This window comes from Anolis carolinensis, chromosome 4, assembly GCF_035594765.1.
Source record: "Anolis carolinensis isolate JA03-04 chromosome 4, rAnoCar3.1.pri, whole genome shotgun sequence".
NCBI classification, from domain to species: Eukaryota; Metazoa; Chordata; class Lepidosauria; order Squamata; family Dactyloidae; genus Anolis; species Anolis carolinensis.
Window position 1 is genome coordinate 136,937,306 of NC_085844.1, and position 17,021 is coordinate 136,954,326.

The window sequence follows — 17,021 nt, forward strand, 5'->3', positions numbered from 1 at the left end:
GATAAAAAGTACAATAACAAATTAAACTTATTTTCCGCCACTTAATATAAGATCTCGTTTATTAATTGCCTCATTGAGCCAATTAAAGTCATCATTCTCTATAAATACTACGATTCCCTCTGCCACTATTAATAATAACAATGAATATGCAATATTTGAGTTTCAAGAGATTCAGCAGCGGCTGATTGCTGAAAAGCGGTAAGTTAAGCAAATATTAATTTGAAATTGGTTAATAGCTATAGTACAAGGAAGCATTTTACCTGATTGAATTCATCAGCATTGTGGCATCCTCTTCTGCACTCTCAACATGGTAGCCGTTGGGGATATTTTTCAGAGACGCCCTGCTGAGCACATTCTCGGACCGGCTGCTGGTGATCGAGTGTTTCAGTGGGCTCCCAAAATCACTATCCATCGCCTTGGCCATTGCCTCTGCCTGCTTATCTGTTATCATGGGCTCCAGAACGTCTCTCTGGTGAGCGAGGAGTTTCTGTTCTAAGAGTTCAGAACTTTCTTTGCTTCTTTGCTGAATAAGAGGCGTGAGTGGAGCTTCAAAGCTAACGCAGCTGTCTGTCTCATCCGTCAGCGAGAGCACATCCAAGGAGTCTAGGCTGCTGTAGTAAGTGCCCTTCATAAGGTCAGATTCCACGATTTTTTCAAAGGTAGAGCTAAAGCCATCTCTGATGTCTTTAAATGCAAAATCTTCCCTCTCATCGTCACTGTAGCTTAGCTTGGCTTCTGCTGCAGCAAAGCTGAAATGGAAGGATACAACTGAACAATAGAGGCGTTGCACTTGTTAGATGTCATTCTTTTCATAACTTTATGGTATGTGTGGGGAGTGGAGACAAAATAGTAGCGGTGCAAAGCATAAAATGCAATCAAGCTTTTGCAGTAAAAGACATGTGATCCCAGACTTTGGGACTCACTTATCAGCTAGATTTCAGCCCATTGATATCCTGATATTCCTATTGGCTTGTAGTCTACTTTCAACTAGTTCATAAGAAGACCATGGAGAAACCATGGAAGAAAATGCAAAGATCCTGATTTCTTAGCAAGATGTTATTAGTATAAATTACCAAATTAAATACTTAAGGCACTTAATACATGCTCAAGAGAAGCAAAAGTGGAATAATAGAATCAAAAGTTGATAAACAGAACCAAATAACTGGCATATAGTTTTGACATTATTCAGTTTCTAAATTATTCAGTTGTTCAGTTTATTTTAGAATGTTTGCTTTATTTTTAATCATTTAAGGTGATTTTATTATAGACCATTCAGCAATCTCATAATTTAGGGTAGGTAAAGGTAAAGGTTTTCCCCTGACTTTAAGTCCAGTCCTGTCTGACTCTGGGAGGTGGTGCTCATCTCCATTTGTAAGCTGAAGAGCTGGCGTTGTCCATAAACGCCTCCAAGGTCATGTGTATGGAGCACTGTTACCTTCACGCTGGAGCGGTACATATTGATCTGCTCACACTTGCATATTTTTGAACTGCTAGGTTGGCAGAAGCTGGGGCTAACAGCGGGAGCTCACCCTGCTCCCCAGAATCGAACTGCCAACCTTTCAGTCAGCAAGTTCAGCAATTCAGCAGTTTAACCCACTGAACCATAGGGGGCATGATATAAATATTTAAATAAATATAAACAAATATATAAATTTATATATAAGTATATAAATTTATATAAAATATTAATATATAAATTAATATAAATATTTAGGGTAGGATATAAATATTTAAATAAAGAAATTCCCAAATGGGAAACATTTGGAGAAAAATGTGAGAAACTTTGTAATATGGAAAACTGTTGTGGCTAATTCTCAAACTTCATGAACAATGCCTTCAAATATGTTCTTTTTCTCCTAAAGAGAGTTCAATACAGTAGAGTCTCACTCATCTGAGCCTCGCTTATCCAAGCTTCTGGATTATCTAAGCCGTTTTTGTAGTCAATGTTTTCAATATATCGTGATATTTTGGTGCTAAATTGGTAAATAATTACAACATAACATTACTGCGCATTGAACAACTTTTTCTGTAAAATTTCTTGTATAACATGATGTTTTGGTGCTTAATTTGTAAAATCATAACCTAATTTGATGTTTAATAGGCTTTTCCTTAATCCCTCCTTATTATCCAAGATATTTGCTTATCCAAGCTTCTGCCGGCCCGTTTAGCTTGGATAAGTGAGACTCTACTGTATCTCTAAATCCTCAATCAGTCTTAACTGAATCAGTTTACCACCCTCTAGGGATATTTGCTTACTTTAGAGTTCCTTCCAGAGTAGGGAAGGACACACCACTTGAGCCGTTTTGAGTCCCACCATTGGGAAACAGGTAAAGTATAAACACAACATAACACAACACAACAAAATATATTTTCTTGGAAGCCCTTTCTAGTAAAAGCTCTAGGAACAGGAGAGGGAGACGAAGAAATACACCATTTGAGCAAGTGGCAACTGTGAAAATCTTGCTTTGATAGTGACATTCCCAAGCTCATAAAGTTTCAAGGTGCATCCAGGGGCATGCAAACTTATCCAAGTAATACATTTGTCATTTCTTCTGCAGTTCTGTTACCTTATCTGTTCATCTCCATCCTCAGGATCAAGCAGCTCAGCAACATCCTGGTGTGACTGTAAGCCTGCCTTGCTGAGTGTCTCACTGAATAGCAACTTGTTTGTCAAAAGGCTCTCTTCCAAATCAGTACTGCCCATCCTCGGAGTGATTTGAGCTTGTCTTCTTTCACCCCCTTTGGCATCCCTCTCTTGGCCGGGCTCTGTCTCAGTGTGCAAGCCATTTGTGAGCACCAGGCTGCTGATGCCATCCCCTGTATGTCCTGATTGTGCTTGCCATCCCTTTTCCTCCTGCATCTCAGTCTCCCCCCAAATGCCTGTCACAGTTCTCTTATGTCTGCTTGCATTGCTCACACAGTCACCATCCTCCAGGCTTCTGTTATCCATTGATCCAGGAAGCTCAATGTCATTCCGGATGTTCGATGAGATACTTGGAGATTCTGCTGGCTCTGCTGGTCCCTTGCTCTCAGTGGTGATTGTGGTCACTTGCACACTTGAGGTATGTGGTTCATTATACTCTTCAGGTGGTGATGGAAATATATTTCTATTCATGATCTGTTGATTCTTCCTCAGTTTGTGTTACCCTGTCTTCCTTGTTAATTTGAACCCTGTATTACCTTTAATGAGAGAAAAGCAGAAAACCATCAGAATCAGAGAAGATTCTTTTAAAAATAAATGCTATTTAAATGCCAATGTTTATCAAAAGCTATGTTCCCCAGCCAAAGCAAAACCTAAGTACAAGTAAATGCATTTATATATACGTAGCCCGTTCCCCTTTATCTTCCCCTTTGGTCTCTGCCCCCTCTCGGTCTCTCAAACACATTGGGGCAAATACTTTTGTTTTGTTTTAAATATATAATTATGTTACTTTATGAGGTGCTCCATTTCCTGTCTCTTCTCCTGCATTAATCAGTAAATCAGTCAATTACCTAAAGACAATAACTTTATCAATTTTATCATGCCTTAGGTAAAGGTAAAAGTTTCCCCCTCACATTAAGTCTAGTCGTGTCAGACTCTGGGGGGTGGTGCTCATCTCCATTTCTAAGCCGAAGAGCCGGCGTTGTCCAATGACACCTCCAAGGTCATGTGGCCGGCATGACTGCATGGAGTGTCATTACTTTCCTGCCGGAGTGGTACCTATTGATCAACTCACATTTACATGTTTTTGAACTGTTAGGTTGGCAGAAGTTGGGACTAACGATGGGAGCTCATCCTGCTCCATGGATTCGAACCACTAACCTTTCGGTCAGCAAGTTCTGCAGCTCAGTGGATTAATCCACTGCGCCATCGGGGGCTCCTTTTTTATCATGCCTTATTAGGCCTTAACAAATGTGTTATGGCAAAAACCTTCAAGATTTAATATGCATGGAGCTGATCTGGCTGCCTTGACCCTGAAGTCACTGGATACTCCTGATGATCCAGAAACTTTAGTGTAATCAACTGTGCCACATAACATTCAGGAAACGGAACAGTGGGTTATACACCAGGCTTTGGCAGTCCAGGGAGAGGGGATGGCACTAGAATGGCAAACTTTTCACCAAGAATTTAAGAGAGATTTAGGACTTCATCAGATGGAGCTGGGAGAAGCAGGGGAAATAGTCTTCTTTGCATGGCATTTCACGGATTTCTGTATTTAAAGAAGACTAAGAATTTACTTACCCCCATCACATAAGACCGCCTCCTCCAGCTTCTAACTCAACCATTCACTTAATTCCCATCACACAGCAGGTGATATCTCCTTTGATTTCAAGGATTTCAAGAAGATTTCTCGCCATTTCCTTCCCCCCACTGTGTGTCAACCAGGTCTGGTCCAATGCGGAAGCGGACTAAGCCACCGTGTTGGGCGCACGTCAAGAGGGGGCGTTGTCAAGGCCTCAACAGCACCACGTGTAAGTTTACTGAGGAGGCGATGGTCCCCACTGCCGCCGCCTCCCTCCTTGGCGAACGCGGAAGGCCTCAACTGAGGCCTACCTCTTCTTGCAAGGTCTTGCAAGGACTTGTGAGTCCTCACGAGAAGAGCTAGGCCTCAGTTGAGGCCTTCCGCATTCGCTGAGGAAGGAGGAGGCGATGGCAGGGACCATCGCCTCCCTCCTCGGCAAAGGCCTCAACTGAGGCCTAGCTGAGAAGAGCTAGGCCTCATTTGACGCCTTTGCCGAGGAGGGAGGCGATGGTCCCTGCCACTGCCTTCCTCCTCGGCGAACGCGGAAGTCCTTGCGAGAAGAGCTAGGCCTCAATTGAGGCCTTCGCCTTGGAGGGAGGTGATGGTCCTCACCGTCCGCACCGCCCATGCCGCCACCGCCGAAAGAGGTATGTGCGGGGCCTTAGGGATGGGGGGGGCAATTTCGGGGGGGCACGGCCACTAGGTTCGCTTACAAGGTGAAATTACCTAGGGCCACCCCTGGTGTCAACACTTCTATTACATTTTAGGGACGAAAGACAATGGATGACTATTGGAAATAGTTATACAGTGTGTGAAAGACTCCGTGACACTTCATCCTGAAATAACTTTGAAGTGTGTGGAAATGGAAAATGACCTGTGTCTGATGTGGTCCTTAGTCTTGAGAAATTTTGCACATTTTTTAGCAGAGTAGTGTCACTCCAATTAAAGGCGATCAGAGGGGAGGGGGAGGCAGTTCCTGCTGGATATCATCATTACAGGGGCCAAAGAAGGTCTGCTTCCATTTTGGTGTCCGGTGAGCAGTAGCGGACTAACCAGGGTGCCGTCTTGTCCAATGGCAAGTGGCCTCCTTAAACATTAGACAAAATGTTGAAATATTAATGATCTTGTAATAGCTTAAAATATAACAGTGGTTCCAGTATTATTACTGTATGCAACTAAAATTTACATTGTATTATTATTTTAATATGAAATCATTTTTAGTTGTGGGTAGCCCCCCTCTTTGTCTCGTGGCAACCAATATTTTTAGACCCAGTCCACCACTACTGGTGGGCACTGCTGGGGTAGGTTAGAGTTAGGGCTAGGGTTCGGGTTAGGGTTAGACTGGCAGGTGAGTGACTCTGACCCGGTTTCACTACCGCATACTTGTGTAAGTGCCATGCATTCACCAGACCAGTTTGGGGGCTGACAGGAGTAGCTACCACTGATACTGATCCAGAGTAGCTCACTCCAGATCAATATCACGGAAACTGCCTTATCAAGATGTACCTAAGGCCCTTGAGCAATTACTGCCTTTTCAGTATGCCTCCCCCCCCCCCCCCCCCGCCCATCCCTTTCTGTACCTGTGTTAGGAGTCTTTCTAGGACTTTGGGGTGCATTGTGACTCCAGTTCCTTTTCTCTCTCTTATTGATTATATTCTGGACTGATATCTATTATACAGAACCAGCCTTTAAAAAGTTCACTTCCAGGGAACATAACCATCTGACAACTGAAACCTGACTGGTCTTATCTCCAATATGAACATAGCTCTATAAAGGGAGGAAGAATGTACGTTCCTACCAGAAGCTTCCTGACTTCTTTTCCTCGGTCGTATGACAAATTTTGTTGTATAGGGGATGCATAAGACTATGTTAATTGGCTTTTTAAAGTGAAAGCAATTTCATGTCAAATGTAGTTGCCTTTTGCACATATTCAGTGTCATACAATTTGCCGACTGTACTCTGGATACTCATTATTTAATAGTGGCATGGCTATTACTATATTATATTAATTCTAAGTGTACAATTTTATATTTTAAAAGGATTTTGAGCATACAAAGCATTTTACTTACATTAGCTCAAGAAGCCTTAGAGCTACTCAAAGCATGAGTCAGTTCAATATCATTTTGCAGACAAGATGTGCACATGAGACTGAGCATAATTGCAAATTTAGATCTGTAAAGAGGGATCCCCATTTTAGGGGAATCTATATTCAGAAAGGTGTTGAATATTTGCATCTCCCACAGGTACGGCTTTAGAGAAAGAGAAATGGTAGTAAAAAGGTGGTAAAGAGAAGAGGTCACAAAGAATGTTATCCAATGTTATCCTCCCCCCCCCCCATTTCTAGACACTTTGAAAACAGAAAGATAATGATGTATGATGGTGCCCATCCCACTATACAGGGTGACTTCCTGTCTGTGCCATCATAAAGACCATCTGGGCAGAGATCATCTTCAGAATTACTATAAAGCTGGAGAAAAGAGGAGGGGAGAACAAGGAATGGGATCTGTCAAATATGTCCATGTTGAATCACTTCCATGACATGGAGTAAGGTCTGTTCCTGTGGGAGGTCCCCTACTAAGCATTGAAATTTCTCTCCCAAAATCCTGTTTCGTGAGCCTGGTATGGTCATTTTTAAAATTAAATTAGAAATACCAACATTTCAAAAATATATTTCTTTATCCTGTCATTTATCTTTCATAGAATATTTGGCTTTTGAAGTTGTGGCACTGCTAGCTTTTTAAGTTTCAGACTTCTGAGATGGAGAAGAACCAGAATAGCTGTGGTTATTAATCCCTGGGACTGAGGAAGCAGTCCTGGGAGTCAATCCTCACAGACCCAGCACCTAGAAAGATCCGGACCTTAGCTTAAGGTCTGGATCTTTCCAGGTGTTTAATTAATCTGGAGCAAATTGGGTAAACACAATTTTCTCCACATTAATTTGCTTTGCCTGCGGCCTTGTTTGGAAACCTCAGGTAAAAGCGAGACAGGTCCCACATTTTGGGCTTGTCTGGAAGGGCTCTTAGACTGAGCCCATCCTTTTAAAGCTTCAACAAGCAGTCGAAACAAAGTTGTTTTGCACAGCATTCAGTGTTTGAAATTCCTGTTTTAGTAATTTCAAAACTGAATTCTAGGATTGTTTCGAGCTGCTTTTAAGAGATTTGGAAGTATATTTTTAAAATGTATTTTAATATTTTATTGTCTTAATTGTTTTTTGCTTGTTCATTGCCTCAGGAACCCTTGTCAGCTAGAAGGTGATACAGAAAAAAATAACCGATGAATAAATATATCAAGTTCCATGTCTGCTTCTCAAGTCTCCAAATAAAACATTATGAAAACATGCCTTTTGATTTATGTTAAAACAATGATCTGTCAAATTTGGTTCGCAACCCACATGTATTCGCTTTCCACTTCAAATTGGTTTTTCATATTCAAAGTAAATAAGACATAACTATTCCCTTCCCCATCCATATTTTTTTAAACTCACAAACATTTTATTTCTTTTGGCACACAATTTTCTCTAAAAACTCATATTTTTTAATTCTGTTTCCCCTAAAGACATATTTGCTATGTTTTTCTTCAGTAATGTTTTCTTGCGTTATTTTATTTTATCTCCCCCATGTCCCAGGAACCTTTAAAGAAGAAAACTGCATCACAAAATTCAAAGAAATGAACAATCAAACAAAATCACAGTGTTTAAATCCACAAATTATCTGGGAAGTCCGAATTCGGACTGTCCACTTTTAAATGTGGACTCAACAAAATTCTCTCTTGAGTGAAAATCAGTATCACAGTTTATCATGATCTGAAACATTTCTATCTCTTGTCAAAGGCTTTCATGGTCGGAATCACTGGGGTGCTGTGAGTTTTCCAGACTGTATGGCCATGTTCCAGAAGCATTCTCTCGTCAGGATTGCCATACAGCCTGGAAAACTCACAGCAACCCATTTCTATCTCTCCCCTTCCTATTCTTTTCAAACCTAAATATAGCCTAAACATACCCTGACTAAAGGTTCTGGAGAATTAAAATGCTTGCTCATTATAGCATTCCCAGCTTTATGGGAAAAGTATTACACTACTGATTTTTGTTTTTGTCTAATGAACCAACAAAACTGCTTTCAGTTTTTGCCCTTCAATGATTCTTCTGGCTAATATGCTCCAACATTCTTTGTTATATCAAAACATTGTTTTGCATTTTTGATAAGACAGTGCTCACAAAAAATATTGCCTGTCTTCTGAAACCTTTCTGGAAGGAAACCCACTCATCCGTTTGCCTTCTGTTCAAACTAAGTCATTTATGTTATATATATCTTTACTCCACTTTCTTGTAGGACAAGGGGTCATCTTGGTAAAGCATGACTAGAAAGTCTGCCAATGAGGGGAAATATTTTAATTGGAAAGGAACTATAGGTCTTTTTAAAGCTTGATTTGGAACCAAACCAGCTTTTATTAAAACAGACGAGTCAGCAAAAATAATGTCCTTGTTAATTTCATTACTGTGCTTCAGAATGGGAAAGAATCCCACGACTGGACACTTTGGTCTAGAGACTACATCAATGAAAAAAACCAACATGACATGAACTACTAGTATTACTTTGTTCTGTTTCTGGGGTTTTTTTGTGAGTTTTTTGCATGAAAGAAGAGATAGTTGCTGGGACAGCAAAGGTGTCACTTTCAAATGTCTCCACATTAAGCATTTAAATTCTTTCTGTGTTCACAGATCAGATTATAGTTTGTATATCTGGTGATTCTGAAAAGAGGATTTCATGCAGGAGGATTACTAGTGAGAAAAGGAGCATCAAGGCTCATTGTGGTAACCCCCACAGGAATGCCCAAACGTTGACATCACTAAAATGATGTAACACAGGGGAATTTGGCAGTTCCCATCCCATGTTAAAATAAGTGCTTTTAGCCATTTCTGTGCAAATCAGGGGCTCTGAAGACGATTGCTCCTTAACTCCAAAACCCCAGTTTCTATGCACTTTAAAACCAGTTCAAAGATGGAGTCCCATGGAGAACCGCTGGAAGTAGTCTTGTGTCATAATAATATGACAATAGGGCGATTTATTGAATTGGGAGTTGCTGTGTTTGCCGGCTGCTGGAGGAGCTCCGACCCTGCTCACCAACAAATAAGACTTTAAACAAACTTCTAACAAGTTTACCTTCTGAGACATCCAAATGAAGAGAAATAATAACAACAACAAGTCAGATAAGTTCATATTAAATTACTCTTATCATAAGGGAAGCCTCGAACTTAACTCTAAACATACTTCAAAGTAACTCGGAAGAGCAAAAGAGGTGGGAGCGAGAAACTAAACTGAACTGACTTGCTTTGACATCCCAAGGAATGGAGGCAGAAGCAAACACAGACTTAAAATCAGTGTAGTGGACACAGCAAAAATAACAACAGTTCTATTTGCTTGTAATTAGTTTTTCACCCGCTGGTATAGTCAGTTTTGTGGTGGCTACAGAGTCAAAAGCTTTTGTTTGCTGTGAGCTTACTCTAATGCTGAAGAAGAGCAAGCAAGGAGAAAGAAAGAAGGGAGATATAAGATACAACTAAGCAAGTCAGAGCTTGAAGTTTCGGGACACTTACAACTTAAAGAAAGTCAACACAAAGTTTGCTGACCACAGGGACAAGTTCCTAGCGAGTCTGTTGCACTGCGGCAGAAGGGGTCAGAATACCTCCAACCAGCCTTTCTGTTGCTGCCTTTAGAACTACTTGAGAGGAGACTGCAGCTTCAGGTCCCTTTCCAGCTGGGCGCAGAACATTTCTTGCATTAGGTAATTTTTACAGACTTTACTATTTTGCCATTTTAGTATCTTTTAATCTAGCATTTTAGTATCTTTAATCATACAGTGAGAGCCATTTTTTTATAAGGCACAAAGCACACGAGAACTGACCCATTTTGTTAGCCTGAGAAGCTTTGAACCAGTAGGATGGTTTCTACAAGGGCCCAGCTACGCAAAGCCTCCACTATGAACACTGTGCCTAACCTAGTTCAGAAGTCAATTCTAGAATACTACGATCCAGCAAACACTGGGAAACAACCAGAAGCAAGTGAACACCAGCTGGATCATGAATTCATGAACTTGACTGCAATGGGCAGAGCGGGCACTTCAAAGACAATTTGTACCACAGCAGAGAAAATGGACGAGGACATGTCTAGTGCTGGACTTTCCCTTAATGAAGGCGCTGCTAATTGGTCCATTGACCCAGGTTTGATGGAATTGACCCCTCCACCTCCACCAAAAAGACAATCAGCTGCTTACATAGAAATTATAAACACTCTCAAAGATAGGATTGGCAGACTTGATGCGATACCACCGGAGAACGTCATCCCTTCATTGCATGACCTCATGCGAGACCAATGCTTCCTAGTAGAGCAGACAGCAGAAAAGTTATTTCTGAGAATGGATATGCTGCAAAGGGAAGTGTCTGGCCTAAAAGCTACTATTGGAGCCTTGGTGGGTCTGGTAGAGCTCAGGATTCTGACTGCAGCACTTCCAGGAAATTTCCCCAGTCAAGAACCTGAGGACAGTATTGGATCAACAGATTGGCAAGCTGATTGTGAACCTGAAGTAGCCAAACTAGCTGCAGAATCAACGGTTAAGCAATTAACCAACATAATGGAGGACTGGAACCTGAACACCAGGAGATGCCCCCTAGATGGAGGAAACGAATTAGGTCCCATCAGCACTAAATCAACCTCAGTGCTTAGTCTCAACTTCTCAGATTCAAAATTCCAGCTAATAGACGAGTACCTGGAAGGCCATTCAGACACTTCCCCTTCTCCCTACATCCAAGGGATACACAACAACATGGATAATTCCAAACTCAGCACCACATCCAAAAATACCAACTACCCTGTTGTAAATGAAGCCTTAGCCACAGGAAACAAATGCCCTAACCTTACGGCACTCCAAAAGAGACTCAGACAAATGGCAGAGGGCAGAGGAGAAGAATATAGTAAACTTCCTAAATGGAGGAACAAAAAACCGGTCTCCAACTTTCACCAATCTAGAAAGAGGCAACCTGCCGGAGGACAAGTGATTATACATAACTGGCCAGTGAAGACACCGAATGGGGCAACAATATCGGCAAAGGAACATCTAGCAGAACTACAATCTGCCCTGGGGCACTCTTTGGACTTAAACAATGATGTTTTCTGCAAACGACTGACACAGAATGGCCAAAGAGGCAGTATAGAGCTAACATTCCAGGATCCTGAGGTGAGATGCAGATTCTGGTCTTTATTACATATGCTCAAGGAAGATCTACTGCTTGAACTAAAGCAGGCACAAATCGAAATCAGGCCTGGGCATTCCAGATACCCAGAATCCTCTTTACATAACAAACAGAAAAGCGCACCCAGAAAGGGAAACTGGAGTGGAAGGAGATGGAGAAGTCATAGTCACAGCACCCCACCTTTCATTACATATCCAAATAACATCCAGCTACAACAAGAACACAAGATCGGGTGCAAGGGACATCAAAGGCACTGGGTGGACAGACCATACCTGGGCAGCCCTAAACAAGGATGTGCCCCTGGATTTTTCCCCAGAAGCTCAGGACCTCACCACGGCGGGCCCAATGACAGAGAGATCAGGGTAAACTGGGAAACAAATAAAAGGATCAATCCTGAGCACTTTCAGTCATCCACCAGATACCCCAACTGACTAGATAAAAAGCAAACAGGGCTGGAATTAGTCTCATGGAATCTGGCTGGCTGGGAAAATAAAATGGCAGATAAAGAATTTATCAGAACTCTCCAGAAATTTGACATAATCTGTTTGCAAGAGACTTGGACACATGAACTCAACCCCCCATTCCTAGATGGCTATAAAGCATTTAGCCAACCAGCTGTAAAGAAATCGAACAAAGGCAGAGGAAGTGGTGGTTTAGTGTCCTTTGTCTCAATAGAACTAGCCGGAGAAGCCCAGATGGCAGGATTTGGCCTGCAAAATAATTATCTCTTGCCAGTACAAATCAACACTGACAAAGGGAAGATCTTTTTCTGTATAAATGTTTATTTCCCCCCTGCAAATGGTCTGTTAGTGATTACCAAAATATGGGAAGACCTAATGTTTTTACTTGACCAGATACATTTGAAAGCTCCCACAGCATTAACTCTTATATGCGGAGACTTTAATGCCCGGATAGGGGATGCCTCAGCGGGCTTTTTGCAACCCTTAAATTTAGATTTGGAGGATATCTTTTTAACTTCTCATACCTCAGTGGATGCTAAATATAATCAGCAGGGCTTTAAGCTTTTAAAATTTATATTTCATCATAACTTGTATACCTTACATGGGAGTCCAAAGGACATATCAAAAGGTTATTATACATATTTGAGCAATCGAGGCGGCAGTGTCATTGATCACATCATGGTATCACCAGGGCTGTTTCCCCAAGTAAGCTCCTTTGATATCCTAGAACGCACAGAAAGCGACCATTTTCCTTTAGTAGTATCTTTAGGTCCGATCTTTGAACAGACAGAATTATCAAGAACAGAAAACTTAACTGGAGAATTGCTGGGAGAAAGGAGGGTAAAGTGGTCAATTGAACTAAGCAGTTCTATAACAGAGAAATTACACAGTAATTATCTGATGAGCATACATCAAAATCTCTGTAACAAGTCGACAAACCACCTAGAGCTCTTTCAACAAACTGTAAACAAGCTTAGACCATGTGTAACAACTTTTACATACAATAACCCTCAGACCACAATGTATGGATGGTTTGACGCAAAATGTAGGGCAGCCAAAAGAGAACTGGCAAATAAAATAAGAGAATCTCGCCAAAAACCATCTAGAAAAAACATAGAAAACGTTACCAAATGTAGGGCAAAATATAAGAAGCTACTCAAAAACAAGAAAGATGAACATGCAAAATCCAAGTGGCAGGAACTGGAACAAGCTCTTACAGAACGGAAAGAAGACAAATTTTGGGAACTCTTCACCAGAGGAATTCAAGGAGTAAGATATACATCGGAAGCCTCAATCACTGCCTTCACATGGATCAAGCACTTCTCCAGCATCTTCTGCCCGAAGACAAGCACATTGGAAGTGGCAGGGCTAGATAATGTCAATGACCTCTCTACTTTACCTGAGTGGGATGCAGTCTCTAGTGGAGAGGTAAAGTCTTTAATTGCATCCTTGAAACCTAAGAAAGCACCTGGAGAAGATATGCTGCCTCCAGAACTTTTCAAGGAAAACCCTGAATGGTGGAGCCCCTTTCTTGCAAGCCTGTTTACCAGCATAAACAGCTCAGGACAAATGCCAGGTGGGTGGAAAATGAGCATTATAGTTCCAATCTACAAGAAAGGTGGTAGAAACGACCCACAAAACTACCGCCCAATCAGCTTACTTAATATCACCTCAAAGCTATACGCGCAACATTTGCTACAGAAACTGACAGAATGGCTACAAGAAAGACAAATTGTACATGAAGAACAGGCTGGTTTCCGTAATGGATACAGCACTATAGACCAATGCTTTACTCTAAACCATATCATAAGGAAATACACAAAGCAAAACAACAGCCATGTATTTGCTGCTTTCATTGACCTGTCTGCTGCTTTCGACTCCATTAACAGAAACAGATTATGGGGAAAGTTACAAAACTCTGATATAGATCGCAGACTGCTGAGACTGATCCAGGAACTATACACTAACACAGAAATGAGAGTCAGAGTTGGCAGAAATGGGTCGCTGACAGAAGCCTTCTCTACAACAAGCGGAGTAAAACAGGGATGTTTATTGGCTCCCACCCTTTTCAACATCTATGTGAACGATTTAGTGCCATGTTTAGCCAAAATTGACTCACCTTCACCAACAATCAGGAACAGAAAGATTTTTGTCCTGATTTATGCTGATGATGTAGTGCTCTTATCCCTTTCTCGCCTGGGTCTCAAAAATCTTCTAAAGGCTTTCAGTAAATACTGCCAAGAAGAATATCTATCGATAAACTACCCCAAGACCAAGGTGATGGTTTTTGGAAGACACTGTCCCAGGTACAAATGGACTTTAGACCAACATGACATAGAGCAAACCCACTTATTTAAATATTTGGGAATTGTTTTCAGTGAATCCCTCTCCTGGAAACACCACAGGGATGCAGTGAAGCTGAAAGCCGAGAAAACAATAGGAGCCCTAATGAAATTCTTCTATACACAAGGCGGCCAGCTAATTGAACCCGCCCAAAAAATTTTCAGCAATCAAGTGCTGGCACAAATGCTCTATGGCGCAGAAATCTGGGGCTTAGATACCAATATTTGTAAAACCCTGGAGATTTTGCAGAACAAGTTCCTACGTAAACTTTATTCTCTTCCATCTGGAACACCTGCAGCTCTGCTGTGCACTGAATCTGGTTGGCCAACAGTAAAAGCAAAAGTAGATTGTGCCCAGTTAAGATACCTCAAGCGAATTGCTACTCTTCATAACGACCGTCTCCCAGCATTGTGCTTTGAGGAAATGAGAAATTGGCAACTCAAGAAATTTGGCCTAGAAAACCTCCTACTCAACTACAATCTTCCTGAATTGAATTCTGCCCTGGACATGAATAAGAGGCAACTAAGAGACTGGCTATTTTGGATTGATTCAAGAAGGACTTTGCAATCAACCAGGAATTCAAAATTCTCCCCGTGGTTCCCTATTTTAAAAACTGAACATTTCAGAGCCAGATATCTGATTAAGCTCAAGCCACCATCCTTAAGAATTGCCTTTACTGAGCTGCGATTCCAAGTAATGCCTACCGCAGTGTTGGATGGTCGCTATCATAATGTGCCATGGGAAAATAGACTATGTATCTGTGGCCAAAGTCAGGTAGAAGACATTGTGCATTACATGTTAGTTTGTCCATTGTATAGTGCCCCAAGAGAAAGACACCTGGAACCCCTGCTGACTCATGGTAAAGGGAATTGCTTAACAGAAACTGTGCATTTTCTGCTGAGTGACACAAACAACTATGTAACTCACAAAGTAGCCCTGTTTGCTCTATCTGCAAAAAAGATCAGAAAGAGAGAATTAGATAAAATTGCCATCAACTGCCGAGGAAATTCAAAGGATTAAGTGGACTCACAATATGCATCTATATGTGAACTCTTTCGCAATTTTTTTAAATTACTGTTAAATGGCATTGTTTTAACTCCTTGCGGGAGCACGATTATGGCTTCTGCTCAGTATCATTGGAGTCTATTGCTCCGAGGGTACTATTGTGTGCATGCGTTGCTTTTTGTCATGGCCTTGGGCCCGTACAATAAACTATTTTTTTTTAATGACAATAGGGCTTTGTGGGACTCTAAACTGTTTTTAAAGTGTGTAGAAACAGGGGATGGGGATCCTTCGTCTGATGAGGTCCTTGATTGCTCAACCAAATAGTAACATATTAAGTGTATTAACAGGATTTAATATATGTTTTGTTTGTATTTGATGTAATTGAAGTTTTTTTAAATGTTGTTTAAAACTAAAGCCTTTCGGTTCATCAAACACACATTGCCTAAGCTTCAAAGAAGGTAAACCATTTGAACTGTGGCACAGATACCTGGAACATTATGTTTCAAAGTGTGTTCTTCAATAGAAGACCCAGAACCTGGCTACAGGAATGTAACAGCCCACGTAAGTACACACAATGCTTGAGGGTCCAGGCCCTCATTCCAGCTAAGGACTGGAAAGGTAAGCATCAAAATCTGAGATATCATGCAATGCAACTAGACAGGGGGAAACTTAAAGGGAGAAAAACACAGAGCCAACAGAACAGAAACAATAGACAGGGAAATTTGTTTATGAAGTCTTCTGTTTCCAGATTTTTTTCCTAGAAACAGAAGGGTTGTTTCCTTTTAGAAAGATAAAAATATTTAAGAGGAGATATATATTTTCTCCAACTACATTATTTCTGAAATCTATATAGCAAGAAGACCTTTATGTAAGACTGTGTACATTAGTACTACTCAAAATAGTTGTCTGTGGTCCAGTGCTGTTGTAAAAGCCATTGGTTGCTAGTCTGCAGTGAGTCTTTGCAAAGAGACAACTGTTTTATGGGCACATACATACCAGTTCTTAAGGAAAGAAGCCACCTCCTCCAGATCTGGGAATTGTTTTTGTTTGTTTGAGTTCCATAATTTGGCAAAGACAAAGCAATTTCTCACAGTTAAGATGTTCCCTAAGTCAGAGCTGGCCCTAGGTATTTTTCAAGTGTAGGCAAACAGAATTTTGGTCCCCCCCCCCAAACAAATCACTGAAAAATAAAAGCGTTGGATAAGCGAAAATGTTTGATAATAAGGAGGGATTAAGGAAAAGCCTATTAAATATCAAATTACATTAAGATTTTACAAATTAAGCACTAAAACATCATGTTTTACAGCAAATCAACAGAAAAAGCAGTTCAATACCTTGTGGAGGCAGGCCGCAGGAGACAGGAGTTGCCTCGATGGCGCCCCCAACAAGATGGCGCCACAGGCAACTGCCTAGTTGGCCTGATGGTTGAACCGCCTCTGCCCTAAGTCAATCTGTGTGTGTTTGATGAGGTGTAAATTAAATGCAATTTCTAATTTTCTGAATAAGCTGTACCTTAATTACTTCAAAAATTCTAACTTTATGCCAAAAAATATACATAACACATTTTATGTTCCTATAGCAGTGGTTCCCAACCTGTGGTCTGTGGACCACCAGTGGTCCCAAGAACTAAAATATGGTCCATGGCCTCACCATTAGTACATTGTTGCAATGAGAGTGATTGGTCTCACAAATCCCTCTAATAGTGCCGAGGTAACAGGGATGTCAGGAGGGGAGGCTGACCAC

At 41.2% G+C, this 17,021-nt stretch overlaps 1 protein-coding gene across 2 annotated transcripts in view; it reads right to left on the minus strand.

Annotated features, from left to right (window-relative positions):
- psd2 (pleckstrin and Sec7 domain containing 2) overlaps window positions 1–17,021 on the minus strand; it is a 90,989-nt gene that overhangs the window by 60,340 nt on the left and 13,628 nt on the right. Inside the window, exons 2-4 of one of the 2 annotated variants that reach the window (XM_062977891.1) lie at window positions 5,098–5,310; window positions 2,568–3,180; window positions 261–749 (exon numbers count right to left, since the gene is read on the minus strand). In XM_062977891.1, the coding sequence (XP_062833961.1) occupies window positions 261–749; window positions 2,568–3,115 (1,037 nt within the window). In that variant the 5' untranslated portion in view covers window positions 3,116–3,180; window positions 5,098–5,310. The remainder of the gene's footprint in view (window positions 1–260; window positions 750–2,567; window positions 3,181–5,097; window positions 5,311–17,021) is intronic. The other variant, XM_062977892.1, reaches the window with a different exon arrangement.